Source organism: Bombina bombina, chromosome 2 (genome assembly GCF_027579735.1).
Source record: "Bombina bombina isolate aBomBom1 chromosome 2, aBomBom1.pri, whole genome shotgun sequence".
Lineage (NCBI taxonomy): Eukaryota > Metazoa > Chordata > Amphibia > Anura > Bombinatoridae > Bombina > Bombina bombina.
The window spans coordinates 1,113,637,643-1,113,659,022 of NC_069500.1; the positions used below are offsets into that span (position 1 = coordinate 1,113,637,643).

The 21,380-nt window shown below is 37.3% G+C and overlaps 1 protein-coding gene across 1 annotated transcript in view; it reads right to left on the minus strand.

Annotated features, from left to right (window-relative positions):
• The window catches only part of MAP9 (microtubule associated protein 9), a 263,616-nt gene that overhangs the window by 191,617 nt on the left and 50,619 nt on the right, over nt 1-21,380 (minus strand). The window contains exon 6 of the mRNA XM_053703765.1: nt 5,511-5,683. Within this exon, the coding sequence (XP_053559740.1) occupies nt 5,511-5,683 (173 nt within the window). The remainder of the gene's footprint in view (nt 1-5,510; nt 5,684-21,380) is intronic.

A 21,380-nucleotide genomic window follows, 5' to 3' on the forward strand; every position in this document is an offset into this window, starting at 1 on the left:
TATGTAAACTTATGAGCACAACTGTATACATAAAAATATACACTCATTTCAAATATAATGAATTGCAACAGACTCCAAAACTCAAAACCTAAAAAGTTTGGACAGTCGAATGTTTACCACTGCGTAACATCACCTTTTCTTTTAATAACACTTATTAAGCATTTGGGCACTAAGGACACCAAGTTTAGCAAGCAGAATTTTCCCCCATTCACCCATCATGCATGTCTTTAGCTGCACAACTGTGCGGAGCCTTCATTGCCTTATTTTGCACTTCATAATACGCCAATCGGAGACAGGTCAGGACTGCAGGCAGGCCATTCTAGCACATGCAGTAAATGCTTACGCAGCCATGCTCTTTTAAACCAGGTAGAATGTGGTTTGCTGGAAAATGCAGGGACGTCCCTGGAAAAGACATCTGGATAGCAGCATATGTTGCTCCAAAAGGTATACATATCTTTCTGCATTAAGGGTGCCCTCACAGATGTGCAAGTTACCCATGCCATGGGCACTGGCACACCCCCATACTATGACACATGCTGGCTTTTGTACCTGACAATGATAACAGTTCATTTCCTCTTTGGCCCGGGTGTGTTTTCCAAAAAATATTTGAAATGTTGACTTGTCGGACCACAAAACACAATTCCACTGTGCTACTGTCCATCTCAGATGAGACAGAACCCAGAGAAGTCGTCGGTGCTTCTAGACAGTGTTAATGTATGGCTCCTGCTTTGCTTTGAAAATCCTTAACTTGTATCTGTGGATGCAGCGGTGAATGGTGACAAAGGTTTACCAAAGTATTCCTGAGCCCATGTCAGGATATCCATTACTGACTCATGACAGTTTTTGAGACAGTGACGTCTGAGGGATCGGAGATCAAGCGCATTCAGAAGTGGTTTTTGGCATTGCCCTTTACACATCGAGATTTGACCGGATTCCTTGAATCTTTTCATTATATTGTGCACTGTAGAAGGTGAAATGCCCAAAATTCTACCGATTTGTCTTTGGGGAATGTTGTTCTCAAAGTGTTTGATTATTCACTGACGCATTTGTTGGCAGATTGGCGAGCCTCGACCCATCCTTGCTCTTTAAGGACTAGGACTTTTTTGGAGGTTCCTTATATACTATGATTACACAATTATCTCACCTGTTTCACATCACCTTCTTATTTCCACTTGTGACATCGCTATTAGTCCTAAATTGCCCCTGTCCCAACTTTTTGGGAACCACGATAAACCCCTTATCACTTGCACGCAGCAGTTAGCACACCACTTGTAATCTAGTCCATGTATATATGCAGACAAGCAAACACACACATATATTCTGGCTGTGCAAATTAAGCTATAACAAATGGCAATCAACTGTAAATAATGGGTCGAATAAACCCATGGGGAGAATATAAAGACAAATAGAAGTGCAATTTAACAGGTTCACAGCCACTGACTTAAATTGCAGCCCAAAGCCTTAGTCCACATACTAATATGCACTAGCCAAAGCAAACAAAAAAATAAAAACAAGCTAACTTGAGGTGCTTATTTTGCCGAGTCAAAATAGTGCTGGAATTCCAACTCAACATCTAATATATACAGTGTCCTCCACAGAAAATGTTGCCACCCAGGTGGAATTTGAAGTAGCCAGGTGGGGGCAGTGTAAAACTTTATTATAACATGTTCTGTGCCTCAGTATATCATCTTCTTTCAGTAACAGTACAGGATTGGCTCTCTTCTGTATCCTCAGGACTAGCAGTTGGGTAACAATAGTGGAGGGGACATTGCTGGGTAGGTAACTGCATGTCTCACACAGTGCATAGGCTATCAGCAGGTATATACATTCAGGTACATCATAGCCAAGTCACAGCAGCATGACACATATAAGCAGCGACCTTATATTAAGACATAACTATGTAGAGGGTTTGTGCACCTTCATTTCACATATGTGTTTTTATTATGTTAGTCTAGTCCTGGATAGAATATGGGGGCATAAAGTTTCATAATTTATTATATATTGCAGGTCTGTGGTGCTTATACTCCAATGTAAATTTATCATGTTGCTGTCCCTTTACATAGTAACATAGTAACATAGTAGATAAGGTTGAAAAAAGACTGAAGTCCATCGAGTTCAACCTATACAAATCTAAAATACTTACAAAAAGCTCCAGTTAAGCTTAAATAACCCCATTAAAATGTGACCCATTTAATACTAGCAATCATATCCATGAATTTTGTTTATATACAGAAATTTATCCAGACTATTTTTAAATGTATCTATGGTATTGGCATTCACTACCTCCTTTGGTAATGAGTTCCACAATTTTATTGCTCTTACAGTGAAAAAACGTTTCCGTTGCAGGAGATTAAGGGCTCCATGTACTAAGCCGTCAATTCATCCGTCATTGTAGACGCGGATAAACTCGCCGTTACTCGCCGCGGGCGAAATGGTGTCCGCTGTCGCTATGTACTAATATTCCCCCAATAAATAGACAAGTCTAGCCCGCCGCGAGCAGTTGCGGATTGTTGATAAATTTGACGCCTCGCTCGCCGCGACTAAGCTGATGTACTTAACTTTCAGTTGAATTGTCTGGCCAATTATTAACACGTGACATGCAAGGTGTCACGAACATCATAGTAGTCGCGGGAATAGAATTTTGCTCCTATAAAAGTTCAACTTATCTAAACAACTTTATTATTGTTCAAAATTTTTTGAAGAGTGATAACAGAGCGTTATTTTTGTAATATTTATTTACAATTTGGATATGGCTTCATCTGGATCTGATAATATATAAATATTAATATAAAAATAATTATAAAGATTGACAACTATACAATACAAATTTAAAATATAGATTACTCTTTAATTACAGTCGACAAATTGGGCGCAATTTATGTACATGGAAATGAGAGACAAATTAGACGCCAGTTATGCTGTAAGTACAATGCTGATATTACTGCCTTTTATATATGTCTAGACTGGCGTCTAGATTGACTTTCCTATTGTTTTGTACCTTGCCCGCCCCCTAAAAGGTGGCGAGGCAAAAATAACGAGGTGGGAGCGGAAATTGTAGAGAGCGGACAAATAGATTTTTTAGTACATTCGTTTTTGGCGAGTTGGTGGTCAAATGTGTCTAATTACAGTGAAAAATGGAGCGGTAGCGAGGTTTGGCGGATAAGTACGCTCGCAATTTTAAAGATGCGAGTTTTAACATAATTGACGGCTTTGTACATATCAGTTTGCGAATTTTGACGCGAGATTTGTTGCGGGTAGCTCGCTGACTGCTTAGTACATGGAGCCCTAAATCTCCTTTCCTCCAACCTTAAATTATGACCTCTTGTCAGAACCAATTTTCTTGGAATAAAAAGAGCTTCTGCCATCTCTGTATATGGGCCTTGAATATATTTATATAAAGTAATCATGTCACCTCTCAAGCGCCTTTTTTCTAAAGAGAACAGACCCAGTTTGGCTAGCCTCTCCTCATAGGTTAATTTCTCCAATCCCCTTATTAGCTTTGTGGCCCTTCTCTGAACTTTTTCTAGTTCTGCAATATCTTTTTTAGCAATCGGTCCCCAGAACTGCACTCCAAACTCAAGGTGAGGTCTTACCAGGGCTTTATATAATGACAGAATTATGCTTTCCTCCCTTGAATCAATGCCTCTTTTAATACATGCTAGTATCTTATTAGCCTTTGAAGCCGCTGCCCTGCATTGTGCACTCATCTTTAGCTTGTTATCTATTACTACTCCCAAATCCCTTTCCTCCTGTGTTTGGCTAAGTCTTGTCCCATTTAAAAAATACATAGCCTGCTTATTTTTACTTCCAAAATGTAGAACCTTACATTTTTCCGTATTAAATCTCATTTTCCATTCACTTGCCCATAGTTCTAATTTTAGCAAATCCCTTTGCAAAGAGAGTTCATCCTGCTCTGACCTAATGACCTTACTTAACTTAGTATCATCCGCAAAAATAGAGATGTCGCTATTTAATCCTTGCTCCAAGTCATTTATAAAAATATTAAAAAGAACAGGGCCCAGTACTGATCCCTGGGGGACGCCACTGATTACCTTTGTCCAATCTGAGTATGATCCATTTACTGCTACTCGTTGCTCCCTATCTTTTATCCAGTTATTTATCCATGAGCTAACATTTTCAGCTATTCCCAGTCCCTTAATTTTGTGCATTAATCTCTCATGTGGCACTGTATCAAATGCCTTTGCAAAATCTAAGTATATCACATCCACTGATTCCCCTTTATCTATATTTTTACTTACTTCCTCGTAGAATCTAATTAGATTAGTTTGACATGATCTATTTCTCCTAAAGCCATGCTGATTAGAACTCATAATCTTGTTTACACGAATATGCTCATCAATATAATCCCTTATAATCCCTTCAAATATCTTCCCCACTATTGATGTCAGACTAACTGGTCTATAGCTTCCTGGATCATCCCTGCTTCCCTTTTTGAAGAGTGGCACCACATCAGCTTTACGCCAATCCTGGGGTACCATGCCTGAGGATAATGAGTCTTTAAAATTAAGTCTCTACACAGGACTTCCTTCTGCAGACATACTACAGTTTCTGCGATGACACAAAATTCATCAGAAGGAGGAACTATCCCAGAGACACCCCTGGCAGGCTTGTGACCAAAACTCCTGGAAGGAGATTTACATTGCAAAGCCGGTACTTTCCTATGTCCCTTTCCTCAAATTTTAATGCCATTTTTTATTAGTGAAAAAATTTGATTAAAATTCCTGTAATTATTGATCAAAATACTGAACACTTCCACTTCCCCTGCTCCTAGACGAGACAAAGAAAATACTGGGAGGGTCGGGGAAATAGGAGGGATATTTGAATCTCTTGGTGTAGGGTGTCTTTGCCACCTCCTGGTGGCCAGGTGATGACTTCCCAAACAGTAAAGAATTGTGGACTCTCACCACCTTAATAAGGAAATTAATATCTTATTTTAGTTTCATATTGGCTTAAATTTAGCTCAACAAACGAGCGACAGGGTGCATCGGCCTTAAAACATACATTTTATTTGATTTAAGACAGCGACATAAAATCCATATCCAACTTAGTGCAATTTGACAGGGTCACTCAGCTATAAATTTTGTCTGGTCAGTAAAATCATCCAGATGGAGCACCCATTAAAAAAGGCTCCAACACAAAATGATTTCCTTTTTAGAAAAGCAACAGATGAGATTGTACTGATCAAAACAAGTAAATACCCATTTCCCTGTGTAAAAAAAAAAACAGAGGAAGCACTCTATAATAAATATATTTCCAAAAATTAAATAAAATGTCTATCATTGTTTAAATGACACATTTTAAAAGAAGCATTTTGGCAAAAGCTTTTATATCACAAATAATAAGCAATTTTCTGGCACAGAGGACTGTAACTATTATTTTATTCTGACACATTCTTATATTATCAACTTATTCTATGCATTGAATTATTATTTTATTCAAAGCATAATAATATACTATGTTCATTTGTATTCCAGCAATACTTTATTTACCTGAATTCCGTTCTCACTGGCTGGACGACTTTCATTGAATGTGTTATTCTCCCGCTGATTGGACTTCTCTTTTACTGATGATAGCATCATTTCCAAAACTGATGGTGAATGTTTGCCACTGACTTGTGACTCAGACTTTTCTTCATTAACATTTATCTCTTTAAGATTAAGATCTGAATCAAGAAGATAATCTGTCATTCTAAAGCCAAAAATCCCTGTCATGTAGGTAATAAAGTACCTTAAAATATGTTTGTGAAATACATAAACATAATATACAGTTTAATATGTTAGATACACACGTTGTCTCTCTTAAAGGGACATGAAACCCAAATTTTTTCTTTCATGATTTAGAAAGAGGATGCAATTTTAAACAACTTTCCAATTTACTTTAATTATCTCATTTGCTTCATACTCTTGATATCCTCTGTTGAAATGCATATCTAGATAGGTGCAGTAGCTGCTGATTGGTTTCTGCACATAGATGCCTTGTGTGATTGGCTCACCTATGTGAATTGCTATTTCTTCAACAAGGGATATCTCAAGAATGAAGAAAATTAGATAATAGAAGTCAATTGGAAAGTTGTTTAAAATTGTATTCACTATCTGAATCATGAAAAAAAAAAACATAATTTATGTAAGAACTTACCTGATAAATTCATTTCTTTCATATTAGCAAGAGTCCATCAGCTAGTGACGTATGGGATATACAATCCTACCAGGAGGGGCAAAGTTTCCCAAACCTCAAAATGCCTATAAATACACCCCTGACCACACCCACAATTCAGTTTAACGAATAGCCAAGAAGTGGGGTGATAAGAAAGGAGCGAAAGCATCAAAAATAAGGAATTGGAATAATTGTGCTTTATACAAAAAAAAATCATAACCACCACAAAAAAGGGTGGGCCTCATGGACTCTTGCTAATATGAAAGAAATGAATTTATCAGGTAAGTTCTTACATAAATTATGTTTTCTTTCATGTAATTAGCAAGAGTCCATGAGCTAGTGACGTATGGGATAGCAGATACCCAAGATGTGGAACTTCCACGCAAGAGTCACTAGAGAGGGAGGGATCAAATAAAGACAGCCAATTCCGCTGAAAAAATAATCCACAACCCAAATCAAAAGTTTTAATCTTATAATGAAAAAAAAACTGAAATTATAAGCAGAAGAATCAAACTGAAACAGCTGCCTGAAGTACTTTTCTACCAAAAACTGCTTCAGAAGAAGAGAAAACATCAAAATGGTAGAATTTAGTAAAAGTATGCAAAGAAGACCAAGTTGCTGCTTTGCAAATCTGATCAACAGAAGCTTCATTCCTAAAAGCCCAGGAAGTAGAAACTGACCTAGTAGAATGAGCCGTAATCTTTTGAGGCGGGGACTTACCCGACTCCACATAAGCATGATGAATCAAAGACTTTAACCAAGACGCCAAAGAAATGGCAGAAGCTTTCTGACCTTTCCTAGAACCAGAAAAGATAACAAATAGTCTTTCTGAAATCTTTAGTAGCTTCAACATAATATTTCAAAGTTCTTACTACATCCAAAGAATGTAAAGATCTCTCCAGAGAATTCTTAGGATTAGGACACAATGAAGGGACAACAATTTCTCTACTAATGTTGTTAGAATTCACAACCTTAGGTAAAAATTGAAATGAAGTCCACAACACCGCCTTATCCTGATGAAAAATCAGAAAAGGAGATTCACAAGAAAGAGCAGATAACTCAGAAACTCTTCTAGCAGAAGAGATGGCCAAAAGGAACAAAACTTTCCAAGAAAGTAATTTAATATCCAGAGAATGCATAGGTTCAAACGGAGGAGCCTGTAAAGCCCTCAGAACCAAATTAAGACTCCAAGGAGGAGAGTTTGACTTAATGACAGGTTTGATACGAACCAAAGCCTGTACAAAACAATGAATATCAGGAAGATTAGCAATCTTTCTGTGAAAAAGAACAGAAAGAGCAGAGATTTGTCCTTTCAAAGAACTTGCAGACAAACCTTTATCCAAACCATCCTGAAGAAACTGTAAAATTCTAGGAATTCTAAAAGAATGCCAGGAGAATTTATGAGAAGAACACCAAGAAATGTAAGTCTTCCATACTCGATAATAAATCTTCCTAGACACAGATTTACGAGCCTGTAACATAGTATTAATTACTGAGTCAGAGAAACCTCTATGACTAAGAATCAAGCGTTCAATTTCCATACCTTCAAATTTAATGATTTGAGATCCTGATGGAAAAATTGGCCTTGAGATAGAAGGTCTGGTCTTAACGGAAGTGTCCAAGGTTGGCAACTGGCCATCCGAATGTGATCCGCATACCAAAACCTGTGAGGCCATGCTGGAGCCACCAGCAGTACAAACTAACGTTCCATTAGAATTTTGGAAATCACTTTTGGAAGAAGAACTAGAGGCGGAAAGATATAGGCAGGATGATAATTCCAAGGAAGCGACAACGCGTCCACTGCTTCCGCCTGAGGATCCCTGGATCTGGACAGATACCTGGGAAGTTTCTTGTTTAGATGAGAGGCCATCAGATCTATTTCTGGAAGTCCCCAGATTTGAACAATCTGAAGAAATACCTCTGGGTATTGTCTACACCTGGGATGTGAACCGCAGAAATTAGACAGGAGCTGGATTCCGCCCATACAAGTATCCGAGATACTTCTGTCATAGCTTGAGGACTGTGAGTCCCACCTAGATGATTGACATACGCCACGGTTGTGACATTGTCTGTCTGAAAACAAATAAACGATTCTCTCTTCAGAAGAGGCCAGAACTGAAGAGCTCTGAAAATCGCACGGAGTTCCAAAATGTTGATTGGCAATCTCGCCTCCTGAGATTCCCAAACCCCCTGCGCTGTCAGAGATCCCCATACAGCTCCCCAACCTGAAAGACTCGCATATGTTGAGATTACAGTCCAGGTTGGACAAACGAAAGAGGCCCCTTGAATTAGACGATGGTGATTCAACCACCAAGTCAGAGAAGATCGAACATTGGGATTTAAGGATATTATTTGTGATATCTTTGTATAATCCCTGCACCACTGGTTCAGCATACAAAGCTGAAGAGGTCTCATGTGTAAACGAGCAAAGGCGATCGCATCCGATGCAGCAGTCATGAGACCTAGAATTTCCATGCAAAAAGCTACCGAAGGGAATGATTGAGACTGAAGGTTTCGACAAGCTGAAACCAACTTCAGACGTCTCTTTTCTGTTAGAGACAAAGTCATGGACACTGAATCTATTTGAAAGCCCAAAAATGTTACCTTTGTCTGAGGAATCAAAGAACTCTTTGGTAAATTGATCCTCCAACCATGTCTTTGAAGAAACGACACAAGTTGATTCGTATGAAATTCTGCAGAATGTAAAGACTGAGCAAGTACCAAGATATCGTCCAAATAAGGAAATACCGCAATACCCTGTTCTCTGATTACAGAGAGAAGGGCCCCGAGAACCTTTGAAAAGATCCTTGGAGCTGTTGCTAGGCCAAACGGAAGGGCAACAAACTGGTAATGCTTGTCTAGAAAAGAGAATCTCAGAAACTGATAGTGATCTGGATGAATTGGAATATGAAGATATGCATCCTGTAAATCTATTGTGGACATATAATGCCCTTGCTGAACAAAAGGCAGAATAGTCCTTATAGTCACCATTTTGAATGTTGGTATCCTTACATAACGATTCAATATTTTTAGATCCAGAACTGGTCTGAAGGAATTCTTCTTCTTTGGTACAATGAATAGATTTGAGTAAATCCCCAGACCCCGTTCCAGAACTGGAACTGGCACAATTACCCCAGCCAACTCTAGATCTGAAACACATTTCAGAAATGCCTGAGCCTTCACTGGGTTTACTGGAATGCGAGAGAGAAAAAATCTTCTCACAGGTGGCCTTACCTTGAAACCTATTCTTTACCCTTGAGAAACAATGTTCTGAATCCAAAGACTGTGAATCGAATTGATCCAAATATCTTTGAAAAATCGTAACCTGCCCCCTACCAGCTGTGCTGGAATGAGGGCCGCACCTTCATGCGGATTTGGGAGCTGGTTTTGACTTTCTAAAAGGCTTGGATTTATTCCAAACTGGAGAAGGTTTCCAAAGGAAACCGTTCCTTTAGGGGAAGGGTCAGGCTTCTGTTCCTTATTCTGACGAAAGGAACGAAAACGATTAGCAATCCTGTATTTACCTTTAGATTTTTTTTCCTGAGGGAAAAAGGTTCCTTTCCCCCCAGTAACAGTTGAAATAATAGAATCCAACTGTGAACCAAATAATTTATTACCTTGGAAAGAAAGAGAAAGCAAAGTTGACTTAGAAGTCATATCTGCATTCCAAGATTTAAGCCATAAAGCTCTTCTAGCTAAAATAGCTAAAGACATATACCTGACATCAATTCTAATGATATCAAAAATGGCATCACAAATAAAGTTATTAGCATGTTGAAGAAGTTTAACAATGCTATAAGCATTATGGTCTGACACTTGTTGCGCTAAAGCCTCCAACCAGAAAGTGGAAGCTGCAGCAACATCAGCCAAAGAAATAGCAGGTCTAAGAAGATTACCTGAACATAAATAAGCTCTCCTTAGAAAGGATTCAAGCTTCCTATCTAAAGAATCCTTAAAGGAAGTACTATCCACCGTAGGAATAGTAGTACGTTTAGCAAGAGTAGAGATAGCCCCATCAACTTTAGGGATTTTGTCCCAAAAATCTAATCTATCAGATGGCACAGGGTACAATTTCTTAAACCTTTGAGAAGGAGTAAATGAAGTACCCAGACTATTCCATTCCCTAGAAATTACTTCTGAAATAGCATCAGGAACTGGAAAAACTTCTGGAATAACTACATGAAGTTTGAAAACCGAATTTAAACGCTTAGTAGATTTAGTATCAAGAGGACTAGACTCATCCATATCTAATGCAATTAACACTTCTTTAAGTAAAGAACAAATAAACTCCATCTTAAATAAATATGAAGATTTATCAGTGTCAATATCTGAGGCAGAATCTTCTGAACCAGATAGATCCTCATCAGAAACAGATAAGTTAGAATGATGGCGGTCACTTAAAAATTCATCTGAAATATGAGAAACTACAGCCGGAGGAACAGTTACCAAAAGTTTACAACAGATGCACTTTGGTAGAACCAGCATCAGGCAGCGTCTTTCCAGAAGTAGATTCTGATCCAGGGTCAGGTAGAGACATCTTGCAATATGTAATAGAAAAAACAACATATAAAGCAAAATTATCAAATTCCTTAAATGACAGTTTCAGGAATGGGAAAAAATGCCAAATGAACAAGTCTCTAGCAACCAGAAGCAATGAAAAATGAGACTGAAATAATGTGAAAAAAAGGTGGAGACAAGAATGACGCCCACATTATTGGCGCCAAGTACAACGCCCATATTTTTTGGCGCCAAGTATGACGCCACATCCTGTGACGCCGAAAAAAACGACGCCCACATTTTTGGCGCAAAAAAAGTCTGAACACATATACGTCAAAAAATGACGCAACCACAAACAAATTTCCGGCGTCAATTAGGGCGCCGGAAATGACAAAATTTTTTGCGCCAAAAAAGTCTGCGCCAAAAATGACGCAATAAATTGTAGCATTTTCAGCCCCCGCGAGCCTAACAGCCCACAGGGAAAAAAGTAAATTGAAAATTTTTTAAAGGTAAGAAAAAAATAATTATTCATATGCATTATCCCAAATAATGAAACTGACTGTCTGAAAGAAGGAATACTGATTATCCTGAATCATGGCAAATATAACTTTAAAGACATATATTTAGAACTTTACATATAAAGTGCCCAACCATAGCTTAGAGTGTCATAATAAAATAAGACTTACTTACCCTAAGACGCTCATCTACATATAGTAGATAGCCAAACCAGTACTGAAACGAGAATCAGTAGAGGTAATGGTATATAAGAGTATATCGTCGATCTGAAAAGGGAGGTAGGAGAAGAAATCTCTACGACCGATAACAGAGAACCTATGAAATAGATCCCCTAGAGGATGACCATTGTATTCAAATAGGCAATACTCTCTTCACATTCCTCTGACATTCACTGCACTCTGAGAGGAAAACCAGGCTCCAGCCTGCTGCGAAGCGCATATAAACGTAGAATCTAGCAAAAACTTACTTCACCACCTCCATGGGAGGCAAAGTTTGTAAAACTGAATTGTGGGTGTGGTGAGGGGTGTATTTATAGGCATTTTGAGGTTTGGGAAACTTTGCCCCTCCTGGTAGGAATGTATATCCCATACGTCACTAGCTCATGGACTCTTGCTAATTACATGAAAGAAATTTGGGTTTCATGTCTCTTTAATTTCCTAGATCCCAAAGCCCACAACTTTCATGTTTTTAATAACATACAAGCTAGGTGTGGCTCTAAGGAACAAGTAAATATGTGGCTCTAATGAACCCCCTTTACATTTTAGGAGTTACTCTGAAGATATGCCAAATATTGTTTGGTGTGCTCATGTTTGTTCCACTGGCAGCCTTTCTAGCATGCGCAAATCACTGTACAAAAATAGTCGTACAGAAACAGTATTCCTTAAAGGGACACTAAACCCAATTTTTTTTTTTCATGATTCAGCTAAAGAATACAATTTTAAACAATATTCCAAATGACTTCTATTTTCATATTTGTTTCATTCTTTAAATATCTTTTGTTGAAGAAATGGCAATGCACATGGATGAGTCAATCACATCTATGTGCAGTCACCAATCAGCAGCTACTGAGCCTATCTAGATATGCTTTTCAGCAAATGATATAAAGAGAATGAAGCAAATTAGACAATAGAAGTAAATTAGAAAGCTGTTTAAAATTGCATGCTCTTTCTAAATCATGAAAGAAAATATGTGGGTTTTAGGTCCCTTTAAGGTGTCTAACACTGAAACCAACGCTATCAATATTCTGTGCTGTTGCCTTTTTATTGTGTTTAACTATGTAATGTTAAGTTCCGTGCAAGCTGAGTGTTGTCGAACATATTTATTAAGCAGTTGTTTCTCTTTGTTAAGCAGGTGCTTAAAAATGTGGGAGTAAGGAGGGACTAAGCAAGGAAGTATTTCCAGCTTCAGTTCTAAGCCTAGTTGAGTGCATCTCTCTGTTTTTCTGTGCTTAAAAAATGTGGTCTGAATTAATCCAGATTATGCCATCTCAAAAATATCCTGACCATGGCTGCCAGAATCCGTAATATTGAAAGTATGCACTGTTCGTTGCATTTAGTTAGGAAACTAAAGTTATATTCTGTGCTCTTTTCTTTTGTTTCTACTGCACAAAATGCTCTTTACAAAGAAACAAATAATAAAAGCACTTCAGTGAGTCAGAGGTCGCAGGGCCTCCAGCCTACCTATAATATGAAGGGCCAAATGTCCATTTTTTATTGTTAAAAAACAAAACAAAACTCTACTTTGCTACACAAAACACCAGTTTATATTCAGCCCCCCTTTATTACTCTCTTAATCACACACATAACACACACTTTAAGCCAGTATTAGGGTTGAACATATTGTGCAATACTTCAGAAGAAGGGGAGTGATATTAGTTACCATAAAATGATGTAAACAGTAATTGTTAAAATACATTACAGAGATAAATAATTTATTTTTGCACAATAAAACCCCCACTCCATTAGCTATAATAAATGTTACAACGTAAAAATACCCCCACTTTTTACATCCTATTACACCCCACTTGGTGAAAAATGTACTAGAGTGAATCTGGCATTTTTTGATAGGGGGCACAATTGTTGTATTTTAGAAACCTTATACCATATGTAATGATAATTTAAAAAAACATTAATCATATGTAATGAATAATAAAAAAAAACATCTAATATGTAATGAATGATAATAATAAAACAGAATAAAGGGACAACATTTTACAATGTGTATCACCAAAATTATTTGGGGGGAAAAACATAATTTATGTAAGAACTTACCTGATAAATTCATTTCTTTCATATTAGCAAGAGTCCATGAGCTAGTGACGTATGGGATATACATTCCTACCAGGAGGGGCAAAGTTTCCCAAACCTTAAAATGCCTATAAATACACCCCTCACCACACCCACAATTCAGTTTAACGAATAGCCAAGAAGTGGGGTGATAAGAAAAGAGCGAAAGCATCAAAAAAATAAGGAATTGGAATAATTGTGCTTTATACAAAAAAATCATAACCACCACAAAAAAAAAGGTGGGCCTCATGGACTCTTGCTAATATGAAAGAAATGAATTTATCAGGTAAGTTCTTACATAAATTATGTTTTCTTTCATGTAATTAGCAAGAGTCCATGAGCTAGTGACGTATGGGATATAAATACCCAAGATGTGGAACTTCCACGCAAGAGTCACTAGAGAGGGAGGGATAAAATAAAGACAGCCAATTCCGCTGAAAAATTAATCCACTACCCAAAACAAAAGTTTCAATTTTAATAATGAAAAAAACTGAAATTATAAGCAGAAGAATCAAAACTGAAACAGCTGCCTGAAGTACTATTCTACCAAAAACTGCTTCTAAAAAAGAGAAAACATCAAAATGGTAGAATTTAGTAAAAGTATGCAAAGAAGACCAAGTCATTGCTTTGCAAATTTGATCAACAGAAGCTTCATTTTTAAAAAGCCCAGGAAGTAGAAACTGACCTAGTAGAATGAGCCGTAATCCTCTGAGACGGGGAATAACCCGACTCCAAATAAGCATGATGAAACAAAAGCTTAACCAAGATGCCAAAGAAATGTCAGAAGCCTTCTGATCTTCCTAAAACCAGAAAAGATAACAAATAGACTAGAAGTCTATCTGAAATCTGAGTAGCTTCAACATAATATTTCAAAACTCTTACCACATCCTAAAGAATGTAAGAATCTTACCAAAGAATTCTTAGGATTAGGACACAAGGAAAAGACAATAATTCCTCCACTAATGTTGTTAGAATTCACAACTTAGGTGAAAATTGAAATGAGGACAGCAAAAAAACACCTTATCCTGATGAAAAATCAGAACAAGGAGATTCACAAGAAAGAACAGATAATTCAAAAACTGTTCTAGCTGAAGAGATGTCCAAAAAGAACAATACTTTCCATGAAAGTAATGAATGTCCAGAGCAAGCATATGCTCAAAATAGAAGAGCCTGAAAAACCTTCAGAACCCAATTAAGACTCCAAGGAGGAGAAATTGGCTTAATGACAGGTTTGATACGAATCAAAACCTGAAAAAAATGATGAATATCAGGAAGTAACACAGCCTTATCCTGATGAAAAATCAGAAAAGGATATTCACAAAAAAGAGCAGATAACTCAAAAACTCTTCTAGCAGAAGAAATAACCAAAAGGAACAATAAAGTAATTTAACGTTCAGAAAATGCATAGTTTCAAACGGAGGAGCCTGTAAAGCCCTCAGCACCAAATTGAGACTCTAAAGAGGAGAGATTGAATTAGTGACAGGCTTGATATGGACCAAAACCTGTACAACACAATGAATATCAGGATGATTAGCAATCTTTCTGTGAAAAAAGAACAGAAAGAGTAGAGATTTGTCCTAACAAAGAATTGAAGACAAAACCTTATCCAAACCAACCTGAAAAAATAATAAAATTCTATGAATTTTAAAAGAATGCCAAGAAAAGTAGGTCTTCCAGACTCAAAATAAATCTTTCTAGAGACAGATTTATGAGCCTGAAACATAGTATTAATCAATGAGTCAGAAAAACCTCTGACTAAAAACCAAGCGTTCAATCTCCATCCCTTCAAATGTAATGATTTGATATCCTGATGGAAAAAAATGGCCTTGAGAAAGAAAAGGTCTGGTTTAAACAGAGGTGTCCAACGTTGGCAACTGGCCATCCGAATGAGATTCGTATACCAAAACCTGAGAGGCCATGCTGGAGCTACCAGCATAACAAACAAATACTCCAGAAGAATTCTGGAAGAAGAACTAGAGGCGGAAAGAAATAGGCCAAAAGATAATTCCAAAGAAATGTCAATGTATACATTACTTCCGCCTGAAGATTCCCGGACCTTAATAGGCCCCTGGGAAGTTCTTTATTCAGATGAGATGAAAAAACATATCTGGGTAAGAGAGACCATTCTCCCGGAGGAAAAGCTGGATTAACAGAAATAATCCGCTTCCTAAATATCTATACCTGGGAAAAAAAACACAGAATTTAGATAGGAGCTGGATTTAGCCCAAGCTAATATCCGAGACACTTCTGTCACAACCTAAGGACTGAAAGTCCTACTCTGATGATTGACATACACCATAGTAGTGATATTGTTTGAAAAACATTAAACGTCTCTTCTTCAAAAAGAAACTAACTGAAAAATTCGGAGAAAACACAGAGTTCTAAAATATCAAATGGTAATCTCGCCTCCTGAGATTTCCAAACCCCTTGTGCTGACAGAGATCCTCAGACAGCCTCCCAACCAAACAGACTCACATCTGTAGAGATCATGGTCCAGGTTGAAAGAAACAAAGAGACCTGTAGAACTAAATGATGGTGATCTTAACCACCAAATCAAGAGATAAATATTAGGATTCGAAGATTTAAAATGCGAAATCCTAGAATCCCTGCACCATAATTCAGCATAAAAGACTGGAAAGGTTCTTTCTATTGAAAATGAGCAAAGGGAATTAAATCCATGCTGTGGCCATAAGACCTAAAACTTCTATGCATATATAGCAACTGAAGGAAATAATAGAGACTAAAGGTACCGACAAACGGAACACAATAAAATTGTCCCTTGTCTGATAGAGACAAAGACAGTGACACAAACCATCTGGAAACCTAAAAAATGTGACCCTTGTGTGAGGAATCAAGAGCTTTCGAAAAAAAGATCCTCTAACTATGTCCTGAAGAGCAAGTGAATCATATGAGATTCCGCATCCTCAGAAAATAATCTGAATGAAAACAGAAAAATGAAAATATGCATTTATTGTATCTAATGAAAACAAATAATGCTATCACTGACCAAAAAAAAAGGCAGAATAGTTTGAATAAAACTCCAAAACCCATTTCCTAAAAATGGAACTGGAAGAAATACCCCAGAAGATTCCAGGTCTGAGCAGCGCTTGAACCCCATGGGTGTCCAGCCATGCTTCAACAGTACCTAAAATATATAGGACCGAAACACACTTAAAGAAAGTGTAAGCCTTACTGGAATTAAATCAAAGAAATTTGGACCGAATAGAACCAAATAAATTTCAAAGAAGTCTTAACCTGCCCCTTGCCAGCCAAGCTGGAATACGTACATCGCAATATTAGGGAGCTGATTTCGAATTGAAAAAATTTCCAATTATAAACATGTTACTTGGGAAAGAATTCAGGAATTCGTTCCTTAATAAGAACAACCAAACTAGTATAAGCTTAAAGTTTTAATCTTAGAACTCAATCTTGAAGCCCAGAGTAACAGTTAAGAATGGAATCCAATTATAAAACAAATAATTGATTATCTTAGAACAAAAGAAATATGGATTTTTTAAAAATCACAAAATTCTTCTAGCTGAAATAGCTAAAGACATAGATTAACCCTCATTTGCGAAAATATTCAATAAAATGAAGACACAAATGAAATTATTAGCATGATAGTCCAGTTAAAGGAACAGTCAATACAGTGGACTTGCATAATCAATAAATGCAAAACAGCAAGACAAATGCAACAGCACCTAGTCTAGTAAATGTTGTCCTTTAACAATGCTAAAATAAATCATAATCTGATACTTGATCTTAAAGTAAACAGAACAAAAATGAAGCAATTGCAACATCCAAATAAAACACAGGACCAAGAAAAGTACCTGGAACTAAATAATTTTCCATAAATAAGATACAACCATCTAAAGGAAAATAAATACTATTTTGCTATAGAAACAATAGCCCAATTAGTAGGAGTAGAGATAGCCCCAATAAATTGGAGAACCCTCCAAATTGAATTTAACTGCTGGCAAAGAATATAGTTTAAAACCTTTGAAGAAGGAATAAAAGAAAATTCTCAGCCTATTCCATTCCCTAGTATGGGGAATTGGAAAGAAAACCTCTGAAAACACATAAGAATAAATAAGCAGAAATAGTGTCAGCTAGTCTTAAAGAACTAGTTACCTTAATATCTAAAATAATCAACACCTTTTCAACAAAGAACAAATGTACTTTAATAAAAAATAATAAAAAAGTAGATTTGTTAGTGTCAATATCTGATGAAGAAAATTCTGAAAGAGAAGAAACATCATCAGAGAAGGATAAAACAGTATGTTGTTGGTCATTTGAAACTTCAATAATTAAAAAAGAAGTGAAAAAGACCTAAAATTTTTTATTAGAAGGCACGAAGTCAGACAAAGCCTTTAACATAGAATCAAATATATTTCTTATAAATCTTCTAAATATTTCTTGCACATAAGATGTAAGAATGGCAATATATAAAGCATAAATACTAATGGATTCTGCATGTGAAAGTATATCATAATAACTTATTACAAACCATAGCTAAAGATAAACATTTATAACATTTAAAATAAATGGACTTAGCTTTGGTAGAACTGAACTCAGTTAAGCGTTTTTCCAGAAGTAGCTTTTGATCCAGGGTCAATCTGAGACATCTTGCAATATGTAATAGAAAAAACAACATATAAAGCAAAATCTATCAAATTCCTTAAATGACAGTTTCAGGAATGGGAAAAAATGCCAATGAACAAGCTTCTAGCAACCAGAAGCAAATAAACAATGAGACTTAAATAATGTGGAGACAAAAATGACGCCCATATTTTTAGCGCCAAAAAAGACGCCCACACTATTTGGCTCCTAAATGCTTTGGCGCCAAAAATGACTCCACATCCGGTAACGCCGACATCTTTGGTGCAAAAAAATGTCAAAAAATGACGCACATACAAACAACTTCCGGTGACAAGTATGACGCCGGAAATAACTAAGAAATTTTTTGCGCCAAAAAAGTCTGCGCCAAGAATGACGCAATAAAAACATAATTTATGTAAGAACTTACCTGATAAATTCATTTCTTTCATATTAACAAGAGTCCATGAGCTAGTGACGTATGGGATATACATTCCTACCAGGAGGGGCAAAGTTTCCCAAACCTTAAAATGCCTATAAATACACCCCTCACCACACCCACAAATCAGTTTAACGAATAGCCAAGAAGTGGGGTGATAAGAAAAAAAGTGCGAAGCATATAAAATAAGGAATTGGAATAATTGTGCTTTATACAAAAAAATCATAACCACCACAAAAAAGGGTGGGCCTCATGGACTCTTGTTAATATGAAAGAAATGAATTTATCAGGTAAGTTCTTACATAAATTATGTTTTCTTTCATGTAATTAACAAGAGTCCATGAGCTAGTGACGTATGGGATAATGACTACCCAAGATGTGGATCTTTCCACACAAGAGTCACTAGAGAGGGAGGGATAAAATAAAGACAGCCAATTCCTGCTGAAAATAATCCACACCCAAAATAAAGTTTAACAAAAAACATAAGCAGAAGATTCAAACTGAAACCGCTGCCTGAAGAACTTTTCTACCAAAAACTGCTTCAGAAGAAGAAAATACATCAAAATGGTAGAATTTAGTACAAGTATGCAAAGAGGACCAAGTTGCTGCTTTGCAGATCTGGTCAACCGAAGCTTCATTCCTAAACGCCCAGGAAGTAGAAACTGACCTAGTAGAATGAGCTGTAATTCTTTGAGGCGGAATTTTACCCGACTCAACATAGGCAAGATGAATTAAAGATTTCAACCAAGATGCCAAAGAAATGGCAGAAGCTTTCTGGCCTTTCCTAGAACCGGAAAAGATAACAAATAGACTAGAAGTCTTACGGAAAGATTTCGTAGCTTCAACATAATATTTCAAAGCTCTAACAACATCCAAAGAATGCAATGATTTCTCCTTAGAATTCTTAGGATTAGGACATAATGAAGGAACCACAATTTCTCTACTAATGTTGTTGGAATTCACAACTTTAGGTAAAAATTCAAAAGAAGTTCGCAACACCGCCTTATCCTGATGAAAAATCAGAAAAGGAGACTCACACAAAAGAGCAGATAATTCAGAAACTCTTCTAGCAGAAGAGATGGCCAAAAGGAACAAAACTTTCCAAGAAAGTAATTTAATGTCCAATGAATGCATAGGTTCAAACGGAGGAGCTTGAAGAGCTCCCAGAACCAAATTCAAACTCCATGGAGGAGAAATTGACTTAATGACAGGTTTTATACGAACCAAAGCTTGTACAAAACAATGAATATCAGGAAGAATAGCAATCTTTCTATGAAAAAGAACAGAAAGAGCGGAGATTTGTCCTTTCAAAGAACTCGCGGACAAACCCTTATCTAAACCATCCTGAAGAAACTGTAAAATTCTCGGTATTCTAAAAGAATGCCAAGAAAAATGATGAGAAAGACACCAAGAAATATAAGTCTTCCAGACTCTATAATATATCTCTCGAGATACAGATTTACGAGCCTGTAACATAGTATTAATCACGGAGTCAGAGAAACCTCTATGACCAAGAATCAAGCGTTCAATCTCCATACCTTTAAATTTAAGGATTTCAGATCCGGATGGAAAAAAGGACCTTGAGACAGAAGGTCTGGTCTTAACGGAAGAGTCCATGGTTGGCAAGATGCCATCCGGACAAGATCCGCATACCAAAACCTGTGAGGCCATGCCGGAGCTATTAGCAGAACAAACGAGCATTCCCTCAGAATCTTGGAGATTACTCTTGGAAGAAGAACTAGAGGCGGAAAGATATAGGCAGGATGATACTTCCAAGGAAGTGATAATGCATCCACTGCCTCCGCCTGAGGATCCCGGGATCTGGACAGATACCTGGGAAGTTTCTTGTTTAGATGAGAGGCCATCAGATCTATCTCTGGGAGCCCCCACATTTGAACAATCTGAAGAAATACCTCTGGGTGAAGAGACCATTCACCCGGATGCAACGTTTGGCGACTGAGATAATCCGCTTCCCAATTGTCTACACCTGGGATATGAACCGCAGAGATTAGACAGGAGCTGGATTCCGCCCAAACCAAAATTCGAGATACTTCTTTCATAGCCAGAGGACTGTGAGTCCCTCCTTGATGATTGATGTATGCCACAGTTGTGACATTGTCTGTCTGAAAACAAATGAACGATTCTCTCTTCAGAAGAGGCCAAAACTGAAGAGCTCTGAAAACTGCACGGAGTTCCAAGATATTGATCGGTAATCTCACCTCCTGAGATTCCCAAACTCCTTGTGCCGTCAGAGATCCCCACACAGCTCCCCAACCTGTGAGACTTGCATCTGTTGAAATTACAGTCCAGGTCGGAAGAACAAAAGAAGCCCCCTGAATTAAACGATGGTGATCTGTCCACCACGTTAGAGAGTGCCGAACAATCGGTTTTAAAGATATTAATTGATATATCTTCGTGTAATCCCTGCACCATTGGTTCAGCATACAGAGCTGAAGAGGTCGCATGTGAAAACGAGCAAAGGGGATCGCGTCCGATGCAGCAGTCATAAGACCTAGAATTTCCATGCATAAGGCTACCGAAGGGAATGATTGAGACTGAAGGTTTCGACAGGCTGTAATCAATTTTAGACGTCTCTTGTCTGTTAAAGACAAAGTCATGGACATTGAATCTATCTGGAAACCAAGAAAGGTTACCCTTGTTTGAGGAATCAAAGAACTTTTTGGTAAATTGATCCTCCAACCATGATCTTGAAGAAACAACACAAGTCGATTCGTATGAGACTCTGCTAAATGTAAAGACGGAGCAAGTACCAAGATATCGTCCAAATAAGGAAATACCACAATACCCTGTTCTCTGATTACAGACAGAAGGGCACCGAGAATCTTTGTGAAAATTCTTGGAGCTGTAGCAAG